At 41.0% G+C, this 24,539-nt stretch overlaps 1 protein-coding gene across 1 annotated transcript in view; it reads right to left on the minus strand.

Annotated features, from left to right (window-relative positions):
- LOC138246808 (uncharacterized) overlaps positions 1-24,539 on the minus strand; it is a 176,890-nt gene that overhangs the window by 103,819 nt on the left and 48,532 nt on the right. Inside the window, 7 exon segments of the mRNA XM_069201570.1 lie at positions 1,498-1,618; positions 13,206-13,365; positions 16,583-17,439; positions 17,733-18,182; positions 21,507-22,271; positions 22,559-22,894; positions 23,565-23,577. Of these exon segments, the coding sequence (XP_069057671.1) occupies positions 1,498-1,618; positions 13,206-13,365; positions 16,583-17,439; positions 17,733-18,182; positions 21,507-22,271; positions 22,559-22,894; positions 23,565-23,577 (2,702 nt within the window).

The following is a 24,539-nucleotide window of genomic DNA, read 5'->3' on the forward strand; positions in this document are numbered from 1 at the left end:
AATCCATTGAATTTTATCTAACTTCACACCCTTTTTCTCTACCAACTCAACAACCCACTACTAAAATATAACGTAAATAAAACAAAACTATTTAACATTAATTTCAACTATTTAAAATTTGATTAACTTTCTACAATACAACCCTACAATCCCAAAAAGCGACTAAAGCTTAATTTACTATTGCTAATAATAAAACTCAAATAAAAATCGAAATTACAACTTCAATTCAAAATAATATAACAAGAAATAATTTATATAATTATTCAATTAAAAAAGTAATCAACAATAAAAAAACGAATTAGCAACAATTAAAATAGTTCTAATTTAAATACCTTTCCCCCATGCCCTTACAAAACCAGCAGCTCAGTGCAACATTATAAATAAGTGATAATATTTAAAAAACTACTAAGTGCCTGATTACGAAAATGCAATTTTGCATTACTTAAATAGCAACTTCATAGAGATCGCTATTTAAGAAATGCAAAATGCAGTGTACTAAGATACTGATTTCCTAATAGCTATTCCTACAAAGTAGAAATCGCTATTAATAAATCACCATTAAGAAATCCCATTGCATTTGAGTCAATGGGCCAGTTTTGCCTTTCCTAAATAGTGATTTCTTATTAGGAAATCACTATTAAGGAAATGCAAAAGCAAGGATGGCAATGGGCAAAAGGCCCCCCTTGCTGCACCTCAAAAATAGGGGTGAACCTGTAGAGCTCACATATCCCTAAGGGCCATGTGTGTGCTCTATTGCAATTTAAAAAGAAAAAAAAAACACTTTGGAGTATTTTTTTGAAATTGCACCTGGTTACCATAGAGTTGAAGTAGATGGTAATTGCATCTCCTAAATGCCCAAGTTGCATTTAGGAAATGCATGGTGCATCAGAATAGAAATCGCAAATAGGAAATCCTTAGTTGTGAATTCCTAGCTGGAAATCACAGATTGCGATTGCTACAGGGCAGAAATCACAATTTGCGATTCCTTAAAGGGGATTTGTACATATGAAAAGCCGAGTTTGTATTTTTCAACGGCACAAATTAGCAATTCAGACTATTAATAAATGCGAATTGGCTTCATACTTCTGGCCCTAAATCACTTAAAATTACAAACTACATTTTATAAATTTAATAACAATTATGCCAACAACACTAACACCTAAAATGAATGTAATAACAAACGCATCAAAATCATTTAAAAAACATCTTTTTTACAACTATATTACTGAAAACGATATTAAATATAACAATATTCTTAAAAACCATATTATTTACCAAAATAAATAGTCATAACAATATTCTATACCCAGATATTTTTTCATTACATTATTTTTTCTAATATTTATGTGCCACAATATTTTACACTCAATGTAACACAAAGACTGGACAGTGGACAATCAAGCAATAATTGATTCCACCTTAAGCAACAGGCCAGTCACTGTGAATCAAGAACATAAAATATCATTAAGAGATTCTACTAAAGTAAACACAACATACCCAACTGCGGTCAGGTCCCAGATCCAGGTCTCCGGGAAATGCTTCCGAACCTGCTCTTCCACCTTTGGTTGGGAGTCTGGCAGAAAATCGGCCTGCCGAGGTACAGATTCTGGCACCGAATCTAAAAAAACAAAGACAACTATGACTGAACAGAAGACATTGATGCTTCCCTCAATGAACCACCTGATAGACCTGCAACATGAGATTTAGGAAGGGGGTCTATAGCGTGCAATAAATCTCTCTTGCTGAACTTCCTAGTGAAGTTTTAACAACATGTTTGGCATGAAATTTGGCGAAAAGAAAATTGTAAATGAGAATAGAAAGTGCCTCTCATCCTCTCATTATCTCTATCCCTGCCGTTCTCTGCGTCTCTCTATGTGTCACTCTTGCTGTCTCACACTTCTTTTCTCTCTCTTCTTTCTCTTGCCCCCTCTCTCCACTTTTGTTCTATTTTTTTATCCTAACATATATCATTTACTCCCCTTTCTCTTTTTCTTCCTCCTTTCTCTACCTCTCTCCCCACTCGATCTGGGTAGTAAAATTACAGCAAAACAGACATCATATATTGACGGAGGTAAGTATGGAGCATAAAACCTAACTCAAATGAAATGTATAGTAAAAAGGAATACATTGAACAGACAGTATTGAAATTGCAATGACACAGACTGTGTGAAGTCAACTATATAGAAATTTGATAAAATGTCAGAAATATCAGTAGAGGGTGGGCCCAGGGCTGTCCATGCTGCCACCCACCAGCAGTGTAGTGGGCTGAGGTACAGCTGCAGAGAGCAGCAAACATTGCCAAAGCTAATAGGACTCACCTTTAAAAGGCAAATGTTGACTTATTGGATTTGCCAGTGCTTATTTGCACTGGTAAGCCCCCATCACAACTCATGCATGCTTTCGAAGCACCATTTCAACATAACTCAATGCCCCATGCTGGACACAGCAGCCATTTTGGAATGTAAGAACAACATTAAAAAAGGGCCACCATTATGAAACTTTCATTTTGACATTTTTAGGTCGAGCAGCCAAGCGCTTTGACCTGTTGTAAGTCTTGTGGGCTTTTAACCATGCCCACTGCATGCCCATCACTTTCACTCGTTCATGAGCTTGCCTTTCAAAAATCATCTAACATTGGTAAATGCTTTACATTTGCCCCGCCTCGGGGGGGGGTTGTTGCCGCTTTAGACACTGACCCCGTTATATGGATAATTGCACTTTTGCAGATACGTTTGAGTGTGAGGGAACTACTTTTTCCTTTTCTGTCTCTCCATCGCACTCGTGCTCATGGCGGCTGTGGCGCTTTCTTTCTGTCTAGAGCACTGTCCAGTTAATATTATTGTCTACTCCTTTTAGTGCAAATGTACTAAAATGATTTTTGTTCACTGTTAGTGGTGTATAGGTGTTTTTATTACAGGAAACGAGTCTAAAGTTTGTAAGAATAAAGTTGTTGGAAAATGCGTTATTGTTAAGGGCAGGTAGGTACCTACTCTTAGCAATAGGCCACCAACCTCCACTTAGGTCCAGTTAGGTCTCAGTAAATTAAATCCAGCTCAACCCTTGGTAGCTTGGAAAGAAGCGACAAGGCTTAACTTAGGAGACAGAGTGTATAGTATTCAAGTATCACAAAACAGTATTTAAATAAAACACAGGAAACAGTTTGAAAATCCAAAACCAATTTATGACACAAAAAAAGAATAAAATCGGATAAGGGGAACCGGAGATATGAATTTTTAACGAATTATTGTTTTCTAGCGCATAGAAACAAAAAGCGCCAATCTGGTCATCTGGTCGCACCTCGCCCGGGGCAAAGTCAACGTTTAAGGCAGACCGCAATGGAGCCCGGCTCGGCTACAGCCCGCGTGAGGCCTCGGTCAAAAGTTTACCTTCGGACTTAGTCGATTTTCTGAAGATTTTCTTCAGCGGGCCGAACCTGCCAGTCCAATCCTACCTCCTGGAACTCTACTCCGGATACGCGTCGCGGGAGCCCTCGTTGGAGATTTTTACGTTCGGACTTAGTTGTTTTTTCGAGGTGAAAATCCTTCGACCGGGGCAAACCTGGATCTTGATCCGACATCCTTGGAGCCCTCCTCGGATATGCTGGTTGGGAGGTCCCGGTCAACTTCTTACGTTCGGACCTAGTCTCTTTTTTGGAGATTTTCTTCACCGGGATGAACCTGCAAGTCTGGCCGGGTCACGGTTGAGGCAAGCCGGCTACAGTTGCCGTGGCAGGTCAATCCCTCTATGAAGCTTTTTTTTTTTCAAAAGTTCCCCAAACTTCTCGATCTTCTTCCAGATGTTCCTTTAAGGTTCTTTTGGGGTCCACAGCTCACCCCAAGGTCCCAGAAGCTCTGAGATGATCCTTGGGGGTGTGGACTACAACTCCCACAATGCACCTGGCACAAACTCCTTTTTGGCCACTGGACAGTGGTCAGCTAGTTGATTTCTTCAGGAGTTGGTGCAGGGGACTCTGGTTAGCAATTTTTCACCTGTAGCAAACAGAGAGTCCCTCCTTGAACCAGTTGAAGCCAGGCAAAGTCCTTCTTGCGGTGAAGCCCAGGTGTGCAGCTGGTGCAGTTCTTCAGAGTGCAGGGTCCAGGTGCAGGCCAGAGGTCCAGCACGGCAGTCCTTCTTCTCCAGTGGTTCTTCCTAGTTGGAATCTGATGAGGATCTGGTAGGGAACTGAGGTGTGGGTGCAGGTCTGCCAGTTTCATCCTTGCTCCTGAGTGAAAAACAGGTTCTCCAGTCAGGTGCAGGGTCCTTCCCCCTGTGATGACCACTTCCTGGGAAGTGTGGCAAAAAACAATCCCAGGAGGCAACATTCCTCAAAAATCCATCATGGCTGAAAGTGATTTTTGGAGGTCACATCTGGCTGAGCCCACCCACTGGTGAGGCTAAAAATCCTAAACACACCCCTCTCCTGCCCTCTCCTAATCTAATCAAGGGGGCACCTAATTGTCTGGGTTTGCAGGATGTGGGGGTGTTGCTGGGTTGCCCAAATGTCCTTCCCTGCCTTTGAAGACCAGTTTGGCAGCCCTCCCCCTTCCTGCCTCACCATCTGCTGAGGGGAGATCTCCTCCTACAGGCACATCTCTTTGTGTGAAGCCAGGCCACTTTACACCTCATCAAGGCAGCCTGGTCAGGCTGCCAGAGGCTGGCCAATCGAGCACAGCAGCAGAAACACTGCAGGGCTGAAGCTGGCAACTTTTCAGGTAAAGTTTAAAACTCTTTACCTGAACAAGTTATATTAAATCCCACAACTGGAAGTTGTGGGATTTATTATAACAATGCATTTGATACCAAACTCTTGGTATCTGTCACTTAAGGGGACTTTTAAAATTAAAATAAAATCTCCCCATTCTAGCCTATGGAGGCCATTCACTACAATGAGGGAAAACCGAATTTGGCTGTTTTTACCTCACCAGGGCTTATAAAACTATTTTTATAAGGCCCCTGCTTATAGTTACATGGCACCCAGCCCTAGGGGCACATAGGGCACACCTCAGGGGTGACTTGTATGTAAAAATAAGGTAGTTTAAGACTTTGGAACTATTTTTAATTCCAAAGTCGAATTTGCATATAACTTTAATTTAAAAGCAGCCAGCAAGGCAGGCCTGCCTTTAACATGACACTAGGCACCTCAGCAGTGCACCTATGGGTGCACTACCTATGCTGGGGTCCCTAAACCTACATGCCCTACCATATACTAGGGACTTATAGGTAGGTTGACTTAGCCAATTATAATTAGCCTAATTTGCATACTGATTTTACACAGAGCACAGGCCCTGGGACTGGTTAGCAGTACCCAGGGCACCATCAGAGTCAGGAAAGCACCAGCAAAAAGTGGAAAATGGGGGCAAAAAGTTAGGGGGCCTCTGCAATAAGCCCTGTTCTCTCACAAAAGTGTATACAGAAGTCACGTCAGACCGTGCTATGTAATGCAGACATAAGCCCACTTTCGAGATGGAGACCTTGTACAGTTCGAGTAGAATATTTAAGTCTGTTAAGTTATCTTTAGTACACGCAACAGGGGTATGGCAGTACGGTATGGCAGTACTAATATGGAGACTATTAAAATGCTCATCTCCGCAAAATACTTATTTCTTAAAATAGGTACGATATTTATTTAAAGCATTTCTCTTCCTGTTTGATTCAAAAGTAAGGGAGCGTTTTAAACAACATCTGGTTTGCCATGGAAACTTCCACTGCTAAGATGTATTTCACAGGGTCTCAAACCTAGCTAGATAAAAGTACTTGCCATGAGCACCATGTGTTTTTGACAGAATTGAGTCTGTGTTGGGAAGTGATGGTTCAGCATACTGAACATTATGACGGACACCATAATGTCATTTGTCATCGGCTGGTGGATTCCACACACTTTAGAATGGGATGTTTTAAATTATCTAATGGGTGGCTTGGCTAAATTATTGTTTGAAGGTAAGTGAGATAAAAATAGTTTATTTTTGTTAATCTAAAAAATAGTCCAAGGCTGGTGACTTCATGCGTCCCAGTGAAACATGCAAGTGGCAAAACAAAGCAAACAGGAATCAGGGCCTTCAGGATTAAAGTATCTTAAGAAAAAGGTATTAATGTTCTAGAGCAGTGGTTCCCAACCTTTTAATTTCTATGCACTCCCACTTTATCATTACTGGAGCCCGGGGACCCCCACTGAATCTTTATTGGAATGTAGGGATCCCCTACTGAGTCATTGCTGAAATCTGGGGACCTAATCTGTTAATATTATTTAATTTTCTAAGCAGTCGCGGACCCCGAGGAGGCATCGTGGACCACCAGGGGTCGCCGGACCACAGGCTGGGAACCACTGTTCTAGAACGCAGGTGTAGAAATAACAAATTACTTCTTATGTGTTTCTTCAACAGAAACAGACAAAGAAATACTACACATCCAAAGCGTCCACAGAATAAAAAATTAAATGTTGAAAAAAAAATACATAACACGCATTATCAAAGCTGATAGCTCTGGTGTGGGCTGCCAACTTTTTGGCTTGGTCAATGCTTGATTTGCTTTGTCATGGAGTTTTCAAAACTATGGCCCTAATTAATAGTTTGGCGGATGGGAACACCTGTCCGCCAGACTTTTAACAGGGTTGCTGCCACTGTTGGGGCGACCTCCCTTCTGAACCTATTATGACTTTCCCTCTTGACTGATGGGTGGAAACCAAGGTTACTGCCAGTCAGCCCAGCGGGAAAGTGGCAGTAGCATTGTCACCGGCTTGTAATCGAGTCGGTGGCAACGCTGCCACCCACAGGGGGCAGCAGCACAGCAGACAGTCCGCATTACTAGGGTGCTGGGCAAGGGGACCTGTACTGACCCTGCCAGTTAGGAGAGCTGCTGGGGTCTCAATCTAAAAAATACATTGTTGAAACGCAAAAATATCCTTTTTTTCTTACAACACAAACATTGCCAGAATAGACCCTGGCACCTAAGGGAACTACTTTGTGTGTGAATGTTCTCCTTGTATAATGGCTGACTGTCATCATTCAGAGTGTAGTTAGCCAATCCTGAAGCGGTGGCTAGTGACCTTTGGCAAGCAAGCATAGCCAAAGAGCCAAACTGTTTTAATGTGGGTTCGGGGGGGGGTTCTCCCCCGGAGAACATTTTGTAAAAAAGAGTGGTCAAATGGTGCATTTTCAAGCAAATTTGAGAAAGCAAGAAGATTAATAAGGCAATTGTGAAAGTGTAGGTGTGGCATCAATAAAAAGATATCACAATGATGTAAGTAGAAGGTTATTCAGTGTAACCACAGAACCACATGAAGTTCTGTGGTTACACTGAATAACCTGCTGCTTACGTCATTACAGACTTTGAGATAACTTTGTATTTTTCACAATCCCTACTGCAGTCAGTCATGCAACATTGACACCTGTATCTCACTCTGAAAATCATTCCAGCACCACTGCAGCCTTCAATCATGGCAGCCCACATCACAGATCTTCACTCAATGGCTGGATATGCGCTTCCACATTCTGGAAGTTTGCCTAAGGGTGCTGATGGTAAGCAACCTCACCGCAGGGCACAGAATTGAAGCTGGTCACAGAATGTTCATTGTTGCAAGCAGCTCAGGAATGAACAGCAGTTCTGCATGCACCACACGGGGAGATTAAGGGCCTGATGAGTGTGGCGGTCTCACGACTGCCACCTTCGCAGTGGTTGTCTGGATCGCCGCAGGTGTGGCGGTCGACCGCCACATAACAACCCTGGCTGTCCAACAGCCAGGGAACCGGCAGCTCCACCATGATCTTGGATCCCGGGGGTCTACAGGTGGTACAGATCCTAATGTGCCCTGGGGATTACGATCTCGTTCTCCGCCAGCCTTTTCATGGTAGTAACACCACCGGCAGAGAACAGGTGCAGGGGACCACAGAGGTGCCCCTGCACTGCCCATGGGCTTGCACTTGCATGGGCAGTACAGGCCCCCCACCCCTGCCCAGTGATAGAGCGTTCCTTATTAGTAATTTGCCTGTATTTTGGACGCTCTTTAGGCCGATGAATCTTTTGGCTAAGTGGGACCCTCTCCACCCTTAATCAGTCAATTTAATCAAATCAATAATCAATAACGAACATAAGCAATGCCCTGATCAACATAACACTTAACAATTAATCCAGAATACATTTCGGCGAACCCTGACCTTTCAGTCAGGAATAACCACACCAGTTTATTCAAAGTTAGTGAATTTATTTCCCTATATTAACAAAGCTAGCACGATATATATGTGTCTCAACACCAAATGATAAACATAAATGAACATTAATAGCTGTCCATAACGGCGGAAAAGATGCAATCTATGTAGCATTTGAATAACAAGGCATTCGATGATAGCAATGCAGATCACTAAAACTATAATCTGTAATGGGCTAATTGCATACATTTAGTCAGCATAACAAGGTCTCAAATTGCATCGTGCAACAAAAGGATTCCTCATCTAACCTCAAATTAGCATCGGCATGTGGGACTTCATGCAAAAACAATTTAGCAACATTAATTTAGAAAACTCCTAACTAGGGCTCTTATCAAAAATCAGTAGTTGGTTACCTAAAAGAAACACAATGCAATTGTACAATTTCCTTTCATATTTACCAATTACAATCAGCATTCAAGGAAGTCTTCGTCTCACAGGTACCGTTTCTCGATCAGCATGGGACGGGGCAAAGGGGCAGGGGTGGACGGGGCAGTTGCCTCACGGCGGCAAGATAAACTACTACTTCATGCAAAGGGACAAATCAAAGTTAAAGTCTCTAGGGTAAGAATCATTTAAGTCTCTTTCTCTCGATTAGAGAAAGCATCAAAGTCTCTCAAAATGGCGTCGCAGCAAGGTGGGCCATAATAGCTGCAATGTCCTGCAAAATGGCGGGTATCGGGCTGGTAAAAGCTGCAAAAGGCTGCTTTCCTCTCGTGCACCTGGTTTAAATAGACAACAGTTCAAATCCAGTAGGGTCTTCCATTGGAGGGTTCATAGGTTAGCCTCAAATTGTCCAATCAAAAACAACAGTTCTCAAGCCTTTACTTAAGCATACATTATCCTTGGAGACGGGTACGCAAGTTGCAACACTTTATACCAATTAACTCATTTTCAGAGCTTCCATTGTCCGCACCTGCAGATTGACCTTGGAGCAAAGAGAAAAAAATGCCGGGCTGGCACGAAACCTTAAGATAAGCATGTGAACGATCTTAGTGGAAAAGTACAGCTTCAAGCAGAAATACACGTTTAATAGCATATTGGAAAAATACGAGCATCTAAATCGTGAGACCGGGCAACTAGGCCGGAGCCTGCACTAAAGTAATGCTAAGCTAAAACATTTCAAACAAGCAAATCATAGCACACGTTTACGATTATGTCGGATTAGTGCAATTCTAATACATCACGTTATATAAAGCACGCTTATAAATGTTGGCAAACTACTCTGAGGGCACATTTTGTCCCCGTACAATCTTTATTAGTTCGGTTAAAGTCACACATGATTATTGCAGCACTACGTTTAAGCGTCAAATAAATGTAAAACCTTCATTTCAGCTTCATCACCAGCACCGTCGTAATGTTCACTGTCAACTTTGCAGACAGTGAACATTTCAAGAGTACTGGTGCACCCTGCTGGCTACAGCATTGCCGCCGGCTCAATTTGAGCCTGAGACTCTGCTGCAGCCCGTTTCGGGCCACAGCACCAGGCGGAAACTTAGGTCCGGTTGTGAGTTTGGCAGACAAAGTTTTCCATCCGGCAAACTATTTAGAGTCCGAAAGTGTTTTGCCCAGAATCACACAAGATGTTGAGCCGGCACTCAGCACAAGGAGCAGTTTTAAAACACACCTAAATTATACACATCAAAACTGACATCATGGTTACCCACACTCTCTCCTGGGTTGGAAATGGGAGAGTCCATCTCTTGTAAGTGTCAGCGAACGCACTTGGAATAAATCCAGAATGTTTTAAAGCAGCATCGTATTATTGAGTTCTGCTATCATTATGACTCAGAATGATAGCAGAAGTCAATATTATGATGCTGCTTCCAAAAATCTTGGATTTTTATTCAAGCTGGTCTGGGAGGCTCAGAACACTCTGAAGCAGCGGCCCTCACAGAGGGATGCAATGCCATCAAAGCGTGAGTGTAGGGAGTGGACAGGATAATAGTGTGCAGGGGATGCTCTGAACTGAAGTCTCATACATCCACTATCTTGTCTCATACTGTATCTCCCCCTTAGGTGCAACTGTTTTTCAGTTCAGCATGCCACACTGAGCCATGCACAACTGTGTTCTTGAGGCAGAAGCTTCCCTGTCCAAACACACATAACTGGGGATGGTGTGCGAACGTTACTTGTAACATACTTGTTGGCCTTGGTGTGAAACAGTCTCCTCGGGACAACAACCCTGGACAATACTGTCAGAGCCCTAGATGGCTGTTCATGGCACTGTGTCCCATCAGTTGAATATTTAAAATCATCCAAAAATATAAAAGGAATGTCAGCTTTTCATCCTTATCAGGTGGATAAAATGCCAACCCTTCAGCCAGGTAATGCTAAACATCCAATGTGTGGCAAGCAACACTGGTAGGACGCTACACTAGGACAAATGTAGTGCTCTAGAAATACACTTTATGTATGATTACCATTCATGTGGGAGAAGGCCAAACTAGGGATAGTAACGCTGAACACAAATTACATCTAATTTTATAACCTATAAATGAGGACACACATATTTAAGACCGTAGTCATTCATTTAGGTAGCACCAGACAGACACATTATCTATCAGATGCAGTGGGCCCTCATAAAAAAATGCTACCGGCACATGCTTGGGACTTAAGAGGCCTAAACGCGCACCTGTCAAGGGACAGGGGATACTTACCGTAAAAGACAGTCTGGAGGCCAGTCTGGAGGATCTGCACCTGAATGAGTGCCCCTCCTGGGAGCAGCACACCTGAATGGGTCTTGGCCTCTAGGCTGGGACTGTATGGCACCTGATGCTTCGGGATATTTTGAATTCCCTGCTGGGAGGCTGATTGGACCGAGGGAAGTGGGCGCCTCGTGGTCCTGGTGGGGGAGGGAGTCCACGGGCTCCGCTGCTGACAAAGATCCAACTCCCATAGTTGAACTACATCATAAACATCATAAACAACATGATCCCTGGAATATAAATTGTAATACATCATTATTTCATCACACCAACTAATTTTTTTAAATACTTACTTACCTGTGTGGATTGTGGAAGGAAACTTAACGACAAACTAAGACAGCTCTGTTCTGTTTTCTGGATCAACCAAAGCTCGTTTGTGGCCTATCTCCTCGTGCTGCATCATGTAAATGACAAAAAAGGAATGGACACCAGGGAGAGGTACAGCCTCCTCCCCCATCCCCACACTGCCTCTTGTCACATGCACCACCATGCACGTTCAAACACTGCACCAGTAGAATCCTGAATGCAGGCACCTTGTAACACGCCGCCTCTCAGTCTAAGCCAATCCTGGCACTGCTCCTGCTGTTGCTGCAGCGCTAGGATTGGCTGGGGCAGGGGACCTCACCGCTCATACCGAGGTCGGTGACTGCGCCTTTCCCTAGCTGACTAATGTGGGCTGTGTTGCAGACCTAGTGCACGTCTGGTTGGCCGAAAGAAGGCCACTGCCCAACCTGACATGCACACTTAAGTGCACGCATCGCTGGGAATCTGACTCTGCCTTGTGACATTTTTGCTATTGTAAGCCCCGCAGGCCTGCCTGGCTGCCTCAGGAGCAGTCCTCGCTCAATCACAGAAACTCTAAGTTAGCTACTACACTTTGAATATATAAAAACTTGTTTTACTTAATGCATTTATTTGCACCACCCCTGGTGGGCCTACTCATTGTCCCATGCTGTAGGCTGTAGTGGGCAAAATCAAAATGTGAATAACACAACAAAAGAACAATAGATTAAGAGGGCTGGCATACAAGTCAGTACAATATGTATATATATTAATTAAACTAGAAGGTCTTGCCTAACACCAGACCTAAACTGCAGGACAGTGAAAGAGCATTGCCAATGGCATTGCTGTGGGGAGGGAGAGATTGGCACAGCAGTTGGTAAAGAAGCTAAGGGTGAACTATAGGTGTGTGCCCTGTTTAAGGCAGCAAAGATGCCACCCACTGATGATGGGTGAACGAACATAGCAAATCCAGGGGGTGTCTAGTTCAGAGCAGCACTTGTTGCACCCTTCTTTTAGGTATGTGGATAGTGAAATTAAAAAAATTAATAGATACCAGTCACTGATGAAAGTAGCCCGTAAAATGGTATATTATAGACACATGAAAAGTTACCTTGGGCTTGAGAGTGCAGTGCCTTTTCGTTCAGAAAGTCCTGTGGCACTAACACAATAACTCTACAGTTTTTCTTGTTTCCCTTAGTGGCAGTTTATCTTTGTAAAGCCTCGTAATAACCTTGAACAGCTAGGAATGGGTTTTGCAAGCAGTTTTTTTGAACATGCAGTGCATAGCAAAGTGTAGGCTGGAATTTTTGCTGAGTTGCCTAGGGTGACCAGATGGCCCCATTTTGACGGGACACCACTTTTCCTTTCCTGGACTTTGTTTTTACATATCAGTGCATTCTGGGAGTTATAGTCTCAGTGACTTGGAAACATCTGGTCACCATGTATGGACTGGCTTATATTTTCCTCATGACATTTTCTAAGTCTGTCACTGTGATAGTTCCCTCAGACAATTATTTAAAGAAGTTTCTCAGGGACAACAAAGAAACACTGGAATAATCAATTGAGCAACAGGCCACAGCAGTGGGGTCAGGCTTAGGTTAAGTATAAGGGAGTTCATGAATGTATGTGTGTGTTAGGGTGGTGGCAGGGCATTTTGATTTTTTTGTGTGTATCTGTGTACAAATGGCAAAAGGCAGTACTCTTCAGATGTTACCATCTGCTAAATGTGCAGGCCCGATGCCAATGTCAATGGACCACCTTGTGATCTATTTGCAAAAGCCAGCTAAACCAAAGTAGCCACTGGATGCAAGCAGATGTCCAAATATCCTTCTTTATATATTCTATTGTTATATATGCATGCCTTATGTATGTGTGTGGTGACAATACCTCCTGGTGGATAGGTAAAGCTGTCAGTAGTTGAAACCCAAAAAGATGTTTATCATATGAAGCAGAAAGTGATGGAGCAATGACAAGTGAATAAAGTAATGGAAGGAGAAGAGGGACAGGGGATACTTACTGTAAAAGACAGTCCTACGGTCAGCCAGATCAATTCCTCCAACACCATCACCTGCAGGAGTTCCTGGAAGTCCGACGTTTTGAGGCATGGACATAGGGGGTTCAGGACATTTTACTGGCTGCCCTATGTTAGCGTTGGTTATCATCTTCATGCCCATGGCCTGTAGGGAAAGATAAGAGTGGCTTCAGAGGTAGAAGGAAATTGTTACTTACCCCATAAGCACCTGTTTGTAGCATGCAGTGCTGTATAGTCACATGCTCTGCATACTCCTGCAATCTAGTGATGGGCTCAGACTTTTGAATGTTGTTCTCTCCAAAGTAGTCTTTTGTCTTCTGAGGTATGTGAATTCCTCTGTTAGTTTGCAATATGCACGACCCCATCAACTCCATGTTAGATTGTTTTTTGCACAACAGGTCAGAGTTGCTGGGAGTGCTGAGTGAACACAATATGATGCACATGTGTATTGTATGGAGAGATACTAACTGAAAGAAAGAAGAGATCTGGGATCAGAGTCACACAGATGGGGAGGAGGGTGGGAGCACATGAATCTACAGCACTGCAAGCTATAAATAGATACTTAAAGTAAACATTTCAGTCCATAGCCAGCAAAAAGAAAAGATATCCAGCAGGGATAGATCTATATTAAATATCTAAGCAAAAACCTTAATTTTTTACTGAATAATCATTTCTTTATTACAAATAAATAAATTAAATCCTAGAGTCCACAAATCGCCTGTACATCACAGAAACACATACGTAAAAGGTAAACCTAACAACAAAAGACACCGTGATACATAAAATAAAGATAAAAGCTGCTTAACCATCAAGTGGCAAGCAGTCGTCATTCCAGGTAGGGACAGTTGTAGGAGGAAAATATCCTATTCAGTGAAGACAATTATTCACTGAGATGAAAGTTCGATCCACTCCCCGAATTATTCAGTCCAAAGATTTTCAAAGTTCCAACTGTCACTCCTTGATATAATGTAGTCGACTCGTTTCGGCCTTATCAAGTACGGCCTCCTCAGGACAAAAGCGACAGTGCCTAAATGGTTATAACACACAGAGATTACCAAACTAAATTTATCAACGTAAAACCTCTATTAACACCAGGTGTAGGAAAGACCACTCCTGTTCACCAACACCTTAATTGTGGTCACGAACTACTATAGTTTATTTTGTGAAAAACGTATATATACAAACAATATGGCAGAACCCTATAACAGGACCCTTTTGTAAATTACAGTAAAGCTTATACTATAGAAAGAAACTCCAAAAGCTCGATAAATTATCAAAAACAAAAACATTATCGGACATTCCGAAAGATAATCTGAACAATTAACATGCTGTAAACCAATGGAGGAGTCAAGCCTAACTCAGGGGACTGACCTTGATTTCAAAAGCGAATTGTATCATAAGCCGGGCTGCAGCTGAATTAATGCTGTTTAGAATAAAGCACAAGAACTTAAGAGCTGGCATCTAGAGGGTCGCTCCTGCTGTGCGCGTATATAAAGGCATACAGCGCTTACCTTAATCACACGAATTTACTGCCGGATCACTTGGAGTACGAACTACACGAAAAAAGACGCTGAACTAGCATCCATATAAATAAGCTGCAATCAAGGCCATTTAAAAAGTTACGCGTGCTCACAAAACAAAACCGAAGAAGGACTGGAAAAAAGCTCGTCCTCACTGAGAAGTATAGAGGCCATTTTGTAATGTGTAACAGAGCAGCGTTTACAGTGACATAATATACTGGACTAGCTCATATTTTCACAGTTAGCAACTATTAACATGTCCTTAATTCTGAATATAATTAACAAAAGACATCTTGGGCTAAACATCATTCAAGAGCTTGTAAAGAACACAAAATAGTATATAAACATTGTAACAAAATTAGGACTAGAGCCAAACTCCTTGGTCTCTATCAACACAGGAAGTATAGTATTACAGAGAATTTCAAATGAGCTATTATAATTCAAGGCCCATGATGTACAATTAGTATATCTCTGTAGCGAAAGCTGTTGAACAACCCTTACAACATAGTTACAATTCAATTAATGCCCACATTTCTGACAGATCATTTAGGCCGTGTCTGGCCGTGCCAAATCTTTCTATTAGGCGAGCTTCCATTTTGTCCAAAGTGGAGGCTAATACGGTGCCTCTTTTAGTTTTATCAACTACATGTAAAATAGACCATTTAATGTCATTAGGACGATGATCCTGCGCAATGTAGTGGTCAACTAGAGGGGCACCTCAGACTGTGCATCTAATCCTGGACATAAGTTGTTATATCTGTGTTTTGGCAGGTTGTGTTGTCTGGCCAATATAAGTAAGTAGGCAAGGGCATGTAATACAGTAAATCACATAGCGAGTATTGCAGTTTGAAAAACAACGTTGGTGGTGTACTTTGCCATTCAGCTGCACCTGTGTAGTTTTTTCTGTATATTGGCAAGCTAAACAGTTAGTGCATGGAAAATGGCCCATGATCAGAGGTAAGGATAACATAGTTCTTAAATCATCTCTCTTCTTATTGTTCGAAGTGAATGGAGCATGTACTAAGGCATCATAGATGTTACGGCCTCTTTTGAAAGCAAAAAGGGGTTTGTCTATGCCTAAAGGGAGAAGCAGCTTCCAATTTCTTTCGATGATGGCTCTAACCCGATTTGCTTTCGGGTTATATGTGCGTACACAGGTCAAGGGACAAAGCTTATTTTTTATTTTAGGTACTAGCAAATGTTCCCGTGGAGTATACCAGGCTAGTTTGCATGCTCCCTTAACAATTTTCTTGGGATAGCCCCTATTCAACAATCTAGAAATAAGGGCTTCTGCATTATTGAAATAGACATCTTTAGTGGTACAATTACGGCAAATTCGAAGGAATTGGCCATAGGGTAAATTCTCCTTCAGAGAACGGGGATGATTGCTTGAGAAATGAAGTGAGGTATTCCTATCGGTAGGCTTTTTGTATAAGCTCATAGAAATGTGACCTTTTGAAGATTCAATCAACAGATCCAGAAAATTAATACGTTTGGAGTCTGAAGACATCGTAAAGTTAAGATCAGGTGTTAAATGGTTAATCCAGTCATGAAACAAGAGCAGAGCCTCCTGATCATAAAGATGTCATCAATATGTCTTAACCATGTCATGATATGTTTATGAAAGGGATTATTTAGAGCAAAAATACATTTGTCTTCAAAGAATTACATCACAAGGTTTGCAATTTCAGGGGCAAAGTTACACCCCATCGCTACCCCCTTTACTTGCAAATACATTTCATTATCAAATGAAAAGACGTTATTTTTTAAACACAACGTTGCAAGGGCCAGTATGAAAGACGATGGGACCTTATGGTGGGGAGGTCTTTGGTCTAAATATACATCCATAATCTGTAAAGCCTCATTTTGAGGAATATTGGTGTAAAGTGCTTCTATATCTAGGGTCACTAGCAATTGTGTTTTTTCATTGAAGGGATTACCTTCAAGTATGTTAATCATATGCATCAAATCCCGCACATATGCTTTCGTCTTGTAAACTAGTGGTTTGAGAAAGAAGTCCATATATTGGGCCAAGGGTTCCAATAAGGAACCACATGCAGCGATGATTGGTCTCTCCGGGGGATTGGAAGCATCTTTATGTATCTTCGGAAGAATATAGAGGAGGGGAACACGTGATTGTTTTTGGTTTAGAAAGTCATATTCTTTCTTACATATCCACCCTTCTATAAGTGCCTCATCAGTGATGGTAGTAATAATTGATGTTAATCTAGGTATGGGATCTTCTTTTATCAAACGATAATGTTCCTTGTTGTTAAGTTGACGGCGTATTTCTATGCTATATTTATCTTTGTCTAGTATCACTATGCCGCCACCTTTGTTGGCAGGCCTAATGATAATGTTCTCATTTAATGATGAGGAGTGGATGGCACTATTCTCTTCTTTAGAGGAATTAGACTTTAACGATATTTTAGTGGTGTTAAGTAAATCAATTTGCCGATGGACCATATCTTCAAAAATTAGTACTTTGCGTGGCATATGAATGAAATCAGGACAAAAGGTAGATTTCAAATGTAAGCCACTAAGATTGGCTTCATTGGGATGCATATAGTCTTTATTATCTTGAAAAAAGGTCTGTAACCTTACTTTATGCAAAAACTTTAATACCTCAGTTTTAGTGTCAACTGGGTCTTGAAGTTTGGTAGGGACGAACGATAGACCTTTATTTAATACCTCTTGCTCTGTACATGAAAGAGCATGGGTAGACAAATTGTAAACCGGTATCATGTCTGAGCCCCCAACAGTTATCTTCTGTATAGTCTTTTCCTGGTCCGGAATGCCCCTTGTGGGATATATGAATCTCTGTTCTGGTCTCGATATTGAAATCTGACTCAGGCACCTCCCCCTCTGCCTCTGCGTCCACCTCTGTCGAAAAAAGGTTGAGTGGTAGGGTGTGAGGGGCCAGAAAAGGATTCAGGTAAATGTTCAGTATCTGAATCCGAAGGTGTTTCTGAGAAAGTAATAAATCTTCTACGTGAGCAAGATTGAAACTGTAAATTCAAATTGCTAGGGTTGCTATATTTGTAAAAATCTTCCTTTAAGAACGGGTAAACGTCCTCAATTGTAAAGTTCTTAATATCCCTAGCCACTTTAGATGTTTTTTGATTGACAGTCTGAATTTTGCACTCAGCAATGACTTTATTAGCTGACTCTAATAGTTGTTTTACATCTTGAATTGTCTGGTCTTGAGACAACTCAAGTTCCAGAAGTTCAATTTCTTTCAATTCTATCTCACTTATTCTTAATGCAGTCTCAATGGAGAGGGCCAGCCAGTCAATGGAGCACTTTGTCCCACTTATTCTTAATGCAGTCTCAAAGGAGAGGGCCAGCCAGTCATGGGAGCACTTTGTACCTACACCGCTAAATTGTAGTAAATATGGTTTATCTAATACAAATATTACTGGAATATTTTTCACCTGTAGACCTGCAGGAATCGTGTTATTTTTTAAATGCTCGAGGAGTACTTGCGCGTGCAATTGTGTTCTAATATTTTTCTTCTTAAGCTGCTTTAGACGTTCAATTTTATACACATTTGTAGAAGTAGGGATAAGTTGGTCGCCACTCAGTAAAGAGGGGTTACCTAACAAAATGTTTATTTGGGCCTCCGTATAACTGATTGTATAGAGTTCAGTCATAACGAACAAATATATGAAGAAATGAACGGGAAATAAGTGGGCCCTAGGGAGTATTACACAAAAGTTCTGACTCAAAGGGTTCAACCATTACTTAATTATACTAAAAAGCCAACCCCTGCATCATAAATGTAAAGAGAATACGAACCAAAGGAGGGGCGGTCCCTATAACCCAAGTGGATTGGGGACAAAGACAAAGCAAAAAAACAAGATATCCAGCAGGGATAGATCTATATTAAATATCTAAGCAAAAACCTTAATTTTCTACTGAATAATCATTTCTTTATTACAAATAAATAAATTAAATCCTAGAGTCCACAAATCGCCTATACATCACAGAAACACATACGTAAAAGGTAAACCTAACAACAAAAGACACCGTGATACATAAAATAAAGATAAAAGCTGCTTAACCATCAAGTGGCAAGCAGTCGTCATTCCAGGTAGTGACAGTTGTAGGAGGAAAATATCCTATTCAGTGAAGACAATTATTCACTGAGATGAAAGTTCGATCCACTCCCTGAATTATTCAGTCCAAAGATTTTCAAAGTTCCAACTGTCACTCCTTGATATAATATAGTCGACTTGTTTCGGCCTTATCAAGTACGGCCTCCTCAGGACAAAAGCAACAGTGCCTAAATGGTTATAACACACAGAGATAACCAAACTAAATTTATCAACGTAAAACCTCTATTAACACCAGGTGTAGGAAAGACCACTCCTGTTCACCAACACCTTAATTGTGCTCACAAACTACTATAGTTTATTTTGTGAAAAACTTATATATACAAACAATATGGCAGAACCCTTTAACAGGACCCTTTTGTAAATTACAGTAAAGGTTATACTAGAGAAAGAAACTCCAAAAGCTCGATAAATTATCAAAAACAAAAAGATTATCGGACATTCTGAAAGATAATCTGAACGATTAACATGCTGTGAACCAATGGAGGAGTCAAGCGTAACTCGGGGGACTGACCTTGATTTCAAAAGCGTTTTGTATCATAAGCAGGGCTGCAGCTGAATTAATGCTGTCTAGAATAAAGCACAAGAACTTAAGAGCTATCATCTAGAGGGTCGCTCCTGCTGTGCACGTATATAAAGGCATACAGCGCTTACCTTAATCACACGAATTTACTGCTGGATCACTCGTAGTACGAACTACACGAAAAAAGACGCTGAACTAGCGTCCATATAAATAAGCTGCAATCAAGGCCATTTAAAAAGTTACGCGTGCTCACAAAACAAAACCGAAGAAGTACTGGACAAAAGCTCGTCCTCACTGAGAAGTATAGAGGCCATTTTGTAATATGCATTCCTACAAATATGGGGGCCATTTTGTAATGTGTAACAGAGCAGCGTTTACAGTGACATAATATACTGGACTAGCTCATATTTTCACAGTTAGCAACTATTAACATGTCCTTAATTCTGAATATAATAAACAAAAGACATCTTGGGCTAAACATCATTCAAGAGCTTGTAAAGAACACAAAATAGTATATAAACATTCTAACACAATTAGGACTAGAGCCACACGCCTTGGTCTCTATCAACACAGGAAGTATAGTATTACAGAGAATTTCAAATGAGCTATTATAAATTAAGGCCCATGATGTACAATTAGTATATCTCTGTAGCGAAAGCTGTTGAACAACCCTTACAACATAGTTACAATTTAATTAATGCCCACATTTCTGACAGATCATTTAGGCCGTGTCTGGCCGTGCCAAATCTTTCTATTAGGCGAGCTTCCATTTTGTCCAAAGTGGAGGCTAATACGGTGCCTGTTTTAGTTTTATCAACTACATGTAAAATAGATCATTTAATGTCATCAGGAAGATGATCCTGCGCAATGTAGTGGTCAACTAGAGGGGCACCTCGGACTGTGCATCTAATCCTGGACATATGTTGTAATATCCGTGTTTTGGCAGGTTGTGTTGTCTGGCCAATATAAGTAAGTAGGCAAGGGCATGTAATACAGTAAATCACATAGCGAGTATTGCAGTTTGAAAAACAACGTTGGTGGTGTACTTTGCCATTTAGCTGCACCTGTGTAGTTTTTTCTGTATATTGACAAGCTAAACAGTTAGTGCATGGAAAATGGCCCATGATCGGAGGTAAGGATAACATAGTTCTTAAATCACCTCTCTTCTTATTGTTCGAAGTGAATGGAGCATGTACTAAGGCATCATAGATGTTACAGCCTCTTTTGAAAGCAAAAAGGGGTTTGTCTATGCCTAAAGGGAGACGCAGCTTCCAATTTTTTTCGATGATGGCTCTAACCCGATTTGCTTTCGGGTTATATGTGAGTACACAGGTCAAGGGGCAAAGCTTATTTTTTATTTTAGGTACTAGCAAATGTTCCAGTGGAGTATACCAGGCTCGTTTGCATGCTCCCTTAACAATTTTCTTGGGATAGCCCCTATTCAACAATCTAGAAATAAGGGCTTATGCATTATTGAAATAGTCATCTTTGGTGGTACAATGACGGCGAATTCGAAGGAATTGGCCATAGGGTAAATTCTCCTTCAGAGAACGGGGCTGATTGCTTGAGAAATGAAGTAAGATATTCCTATTGGTAGGCTTTTTGTATAAGCTCATAGAAATGTGACCTTCGGAAGATTCAGTCCACAGATCCAGAACATTAATACGTTTGGAGTCTGAAGACATCGTAAAGTTAAGATCAGGTGTTAAATAGTTAATCCAGTCATGAAACAAGAGCAGAGCCTCCTGATCACCTTCCCAGATCATAAAGATGTCATCAATATATCTTAACCATGTTATGATATGTTTATGAAAGGGATTATTTAGAGCAAAAATCCATTTGTCTTCAAAGAATGACAACTCGAGGTTTGCAAATTCAGGGGCAAAGTTACACCCCATCACTACCCCCTTTACTTGCAAATACATTTCATTATCAAATGAAAAGACGTTATTTTTTAAACACAACGTTGCAAGGGCCAGTATGAAAGATGATGGGACCTTATAGGGGGGAGGTCTTTGGTCTAAATATACATCCATAATCTGTAAAGCCTCATTTTGAGGAATATTGGTGTAAAGTGCTTCCATATCTAGGGTCACTAGCAATTGTGTTTTTTCATTGAAGGGATTACCTTCAAGTATGTTAATCATATGCATCAAATCCCGCACATATGCCTTCGTCTTGTAAACTAGTGGTTTGAGAAAGAAGTCCATATATTGGGCCAAGGGTTCCAATAAGGAACCACATGCAGCGATGATTGGTCTCTCCGGGGGATTGGAAGCATCTTTATGTATCTTCGGAAGAATATAGAGGAGGGGAACACGTGATTGTTTTTGGTTTAGAAAGTCATATTCTTTCTTACATATCCACCCTTCTATAAGTGCCTCATCAGTGATGGTAGTAATAATTGATGTTAATCTAGGTATGGGATCTTCTTTTATCAAACGATAATGTTCCTTGTTGTTAAGTTGACGGCGTATTTCTATGCTATATTTATCTTTGTCTAGTATCACTATGCCGCCACCTTTGTTGGCAGGCCTAATGATAATGTTCTCATTTAATGATGAGGAGTGGATGGCACTATTCTCTTCTTTAGAGGAATTAGACTTAAACGATATTTTAGTGGTGTTAAGTAAATCAATTTCCCGATGGACCACATCTTCAAAAATTAGTACTTTGCGTGGCATATGAATGGAATCAGGACAAAAGGTAGATTTCAAATGTAAGCCACCAAGATTGGCTTCATTGGGATGCATATCGTCTTTATTATCTTGAAAAAAGGTCCGTAACCTTACTTTACGCAAAAACTTTAATACCTCAGTTTTAGTGTCAATTGGGTCTTGAAGTTTGGTAGGGACGAACGATAGACCTTTATTTAATACCTCTTGCTCTATACCTGAAAGAGCATGGGTAGACAAATTGTAAACCGGTATCATGTCTGAGCCCCCAACAGTTATCTTCTGTATAGTCTTTTCCTTGTCCGGAATGCCCCTTGTGGGATATATGAATCTCTGTTCTGGTCTTGATATTGAAATCTGACTCGGGCACCTCCCCCTCTGCCTCTGCGTCCACCTCGGTCGAAAAAAGGTTGAGTGGTAGGGTGTGAGGGGCCGGAAAAGAATTTAGGTAAATGTTCAGTATCTGAATCCGAAGATGTTTCCGAGAAAGTAATAAATCTTCTACGTGAGCGAGATTGAAACTGTAAATTCAAATTGCTAGGGTTGTTATATTTGTAAAAATCTTCCTTTAAGAACGGGTAAACGTCCTCAATTTTAAAGTTCTTAATATCCCTAGCCACTTTAGATGTTTTTTGATTGACAGTCCGAATTTTGTACTCAGCAATGACTTTATTAGCTGACTCTAATAGTTGTTTTACATCTTGAATTGTCTGGTCTTGAGACAACTCAAGTTCCAGAAGTTCAATTTCTTTCAATTCTGTCTCACTTATTCTTAATGCAGTCTCAATGGAGAGGGCCAGCCAGTCAATGGAGCACTTGTCCCACTTATTCTTAATGCAGTCTCAAAGGAGAGGGCCAGACAGTCATGGGAGCACTTTGTACCTACACCACTAAATTATAGTAAATATGGTTTATCTAATACAAATATTACTGGAATATGTTTCACCTGTAGACCTGCAGGAATCGTGTTATTTTTTAAATGCTCGAGGAGTACTTGCGCGTGCAATTGTGTTCTAATATTTTTCTTCTTAAGCTGCTTTAGACGTTCAATTTTATCCACATTTGTAGAAGTAGGGATAAGTTGGTCGCCACTCAGTAAAGAGGGGTTACCTAACAAAATGTTTATTTGGGCCTCCGTATAACTGATTGTAAAGGGTTCAGTCATAATGAACAAATATATGAAGAAATGAACGGGAAATAAGTGGGCCCTAGGGAGTATTACACAAAAGTTCTGACTCAAAGGGTCCAACCATTACTTAATTATACTAAAACGCCAACCCCTGCATCAGAAATGCAAAGAGAATACGAACAAAAGGAGGGGCAGTCCCTATAAGCCAACTGGATTGGGGACAAAGACAAAGCAAAAAAACAAGATATCCAGCAGGGATAGATCTATATTAAAAATCTAAGCAAAAATCTTAATTTTTTACTGAATAATCATTTCTTTATTACAAATAAATAAATTAAATCCTAGAGTCCACAAATCGCCTGTACATCACAGAAACACATACGTAAAAGGTAAACCTAACAACAAAAGACACCGTGATACATAAAATAAAGATAAAAGCTGCTTAACCATCAAGTGGCAAGCAGTCGTCATTCCAGGTAGTGACAGTTGTGGGAGGAAAATATCCTATTCAGTGAAGACAATTATTCACTGAGATGAAAGTTCGATCCACTCCCCGAATTATTCAGTCCAAAGATTTTCAAAGTTCAAAGAAGAATGTGTAAGCAAATGTCCCTGACCAGTTGATCCTGTATTTCCTACATGCTGTGGGTTCAGGTACTTGGGGGCAAACTTTAACTTTTTCGCATTCTTGGGTGCCCAAACTTTGGAAATGCTGGTGCAGGACTTGCGGGTGGAGTTCCTACTCTCAGACTTGTTGATATGTTCTGCTTACCAGATCTGCCAGAGAGTAGTCCACTCCTGGAAAGTATTGTTCCATCAAGTGAATGCGGTGGTGGAGCACCAAATGCAAGGTTTCCTAATCTAGCAAAGAAAGTGAGAGTGAGTTGCTGTCAACCTGCTACTGTAAGTAGTACATGGCATTTATGTTGTCTGTCGTGACCAGAAATACTTTGCCTTTGATGCGTGGTAGTAAAGTTTTCAGTGCAAGGTGTATCACCAACAAGCTTGTGGTAATTCATGTGATGACTCTGCTGCTTGGGGTCTAAGCACCCTACACTGTGGCCTTATTCAGGTCAGTCGTCTCCTGGATTACGAGGCATCAGCAGTAATGATGACTTGTGAAGTCTAGGAAAGGCCATCCTCGCACCAAGTTGTTGTTTTCTACAGCGATACAGGTTGGCCTTTACCACACTATATTCACCATTTGACCCTCAGCCTGTAACCACTGTGCTAAAAGACACTTTTGCAACAGGCGCATGTGTACCAGGCTTGGGTATGATAGTGATTTATGATGATAGCAATATATGAGGCCATCATGCCCAGCAGGCACATTACAGTTCTGACTAAGGCAATATTG

The sequence above is a fragment of the Pleurodeles waltl genome, chromosome 7, assembly GCF_031143425.1.
Source record: "Pleurodeles waltl isolate 20211129_DDA chromosome 7, aPleWal1.hap1.20221129, whole genome shotgun sequence".
NCBI classification, from domain to species: Eukaryota; Metazoa; Chordata; class Amphibia; order Caudata; family Salamandridae; genus Pleurodeles; species Pleurodeles waltl.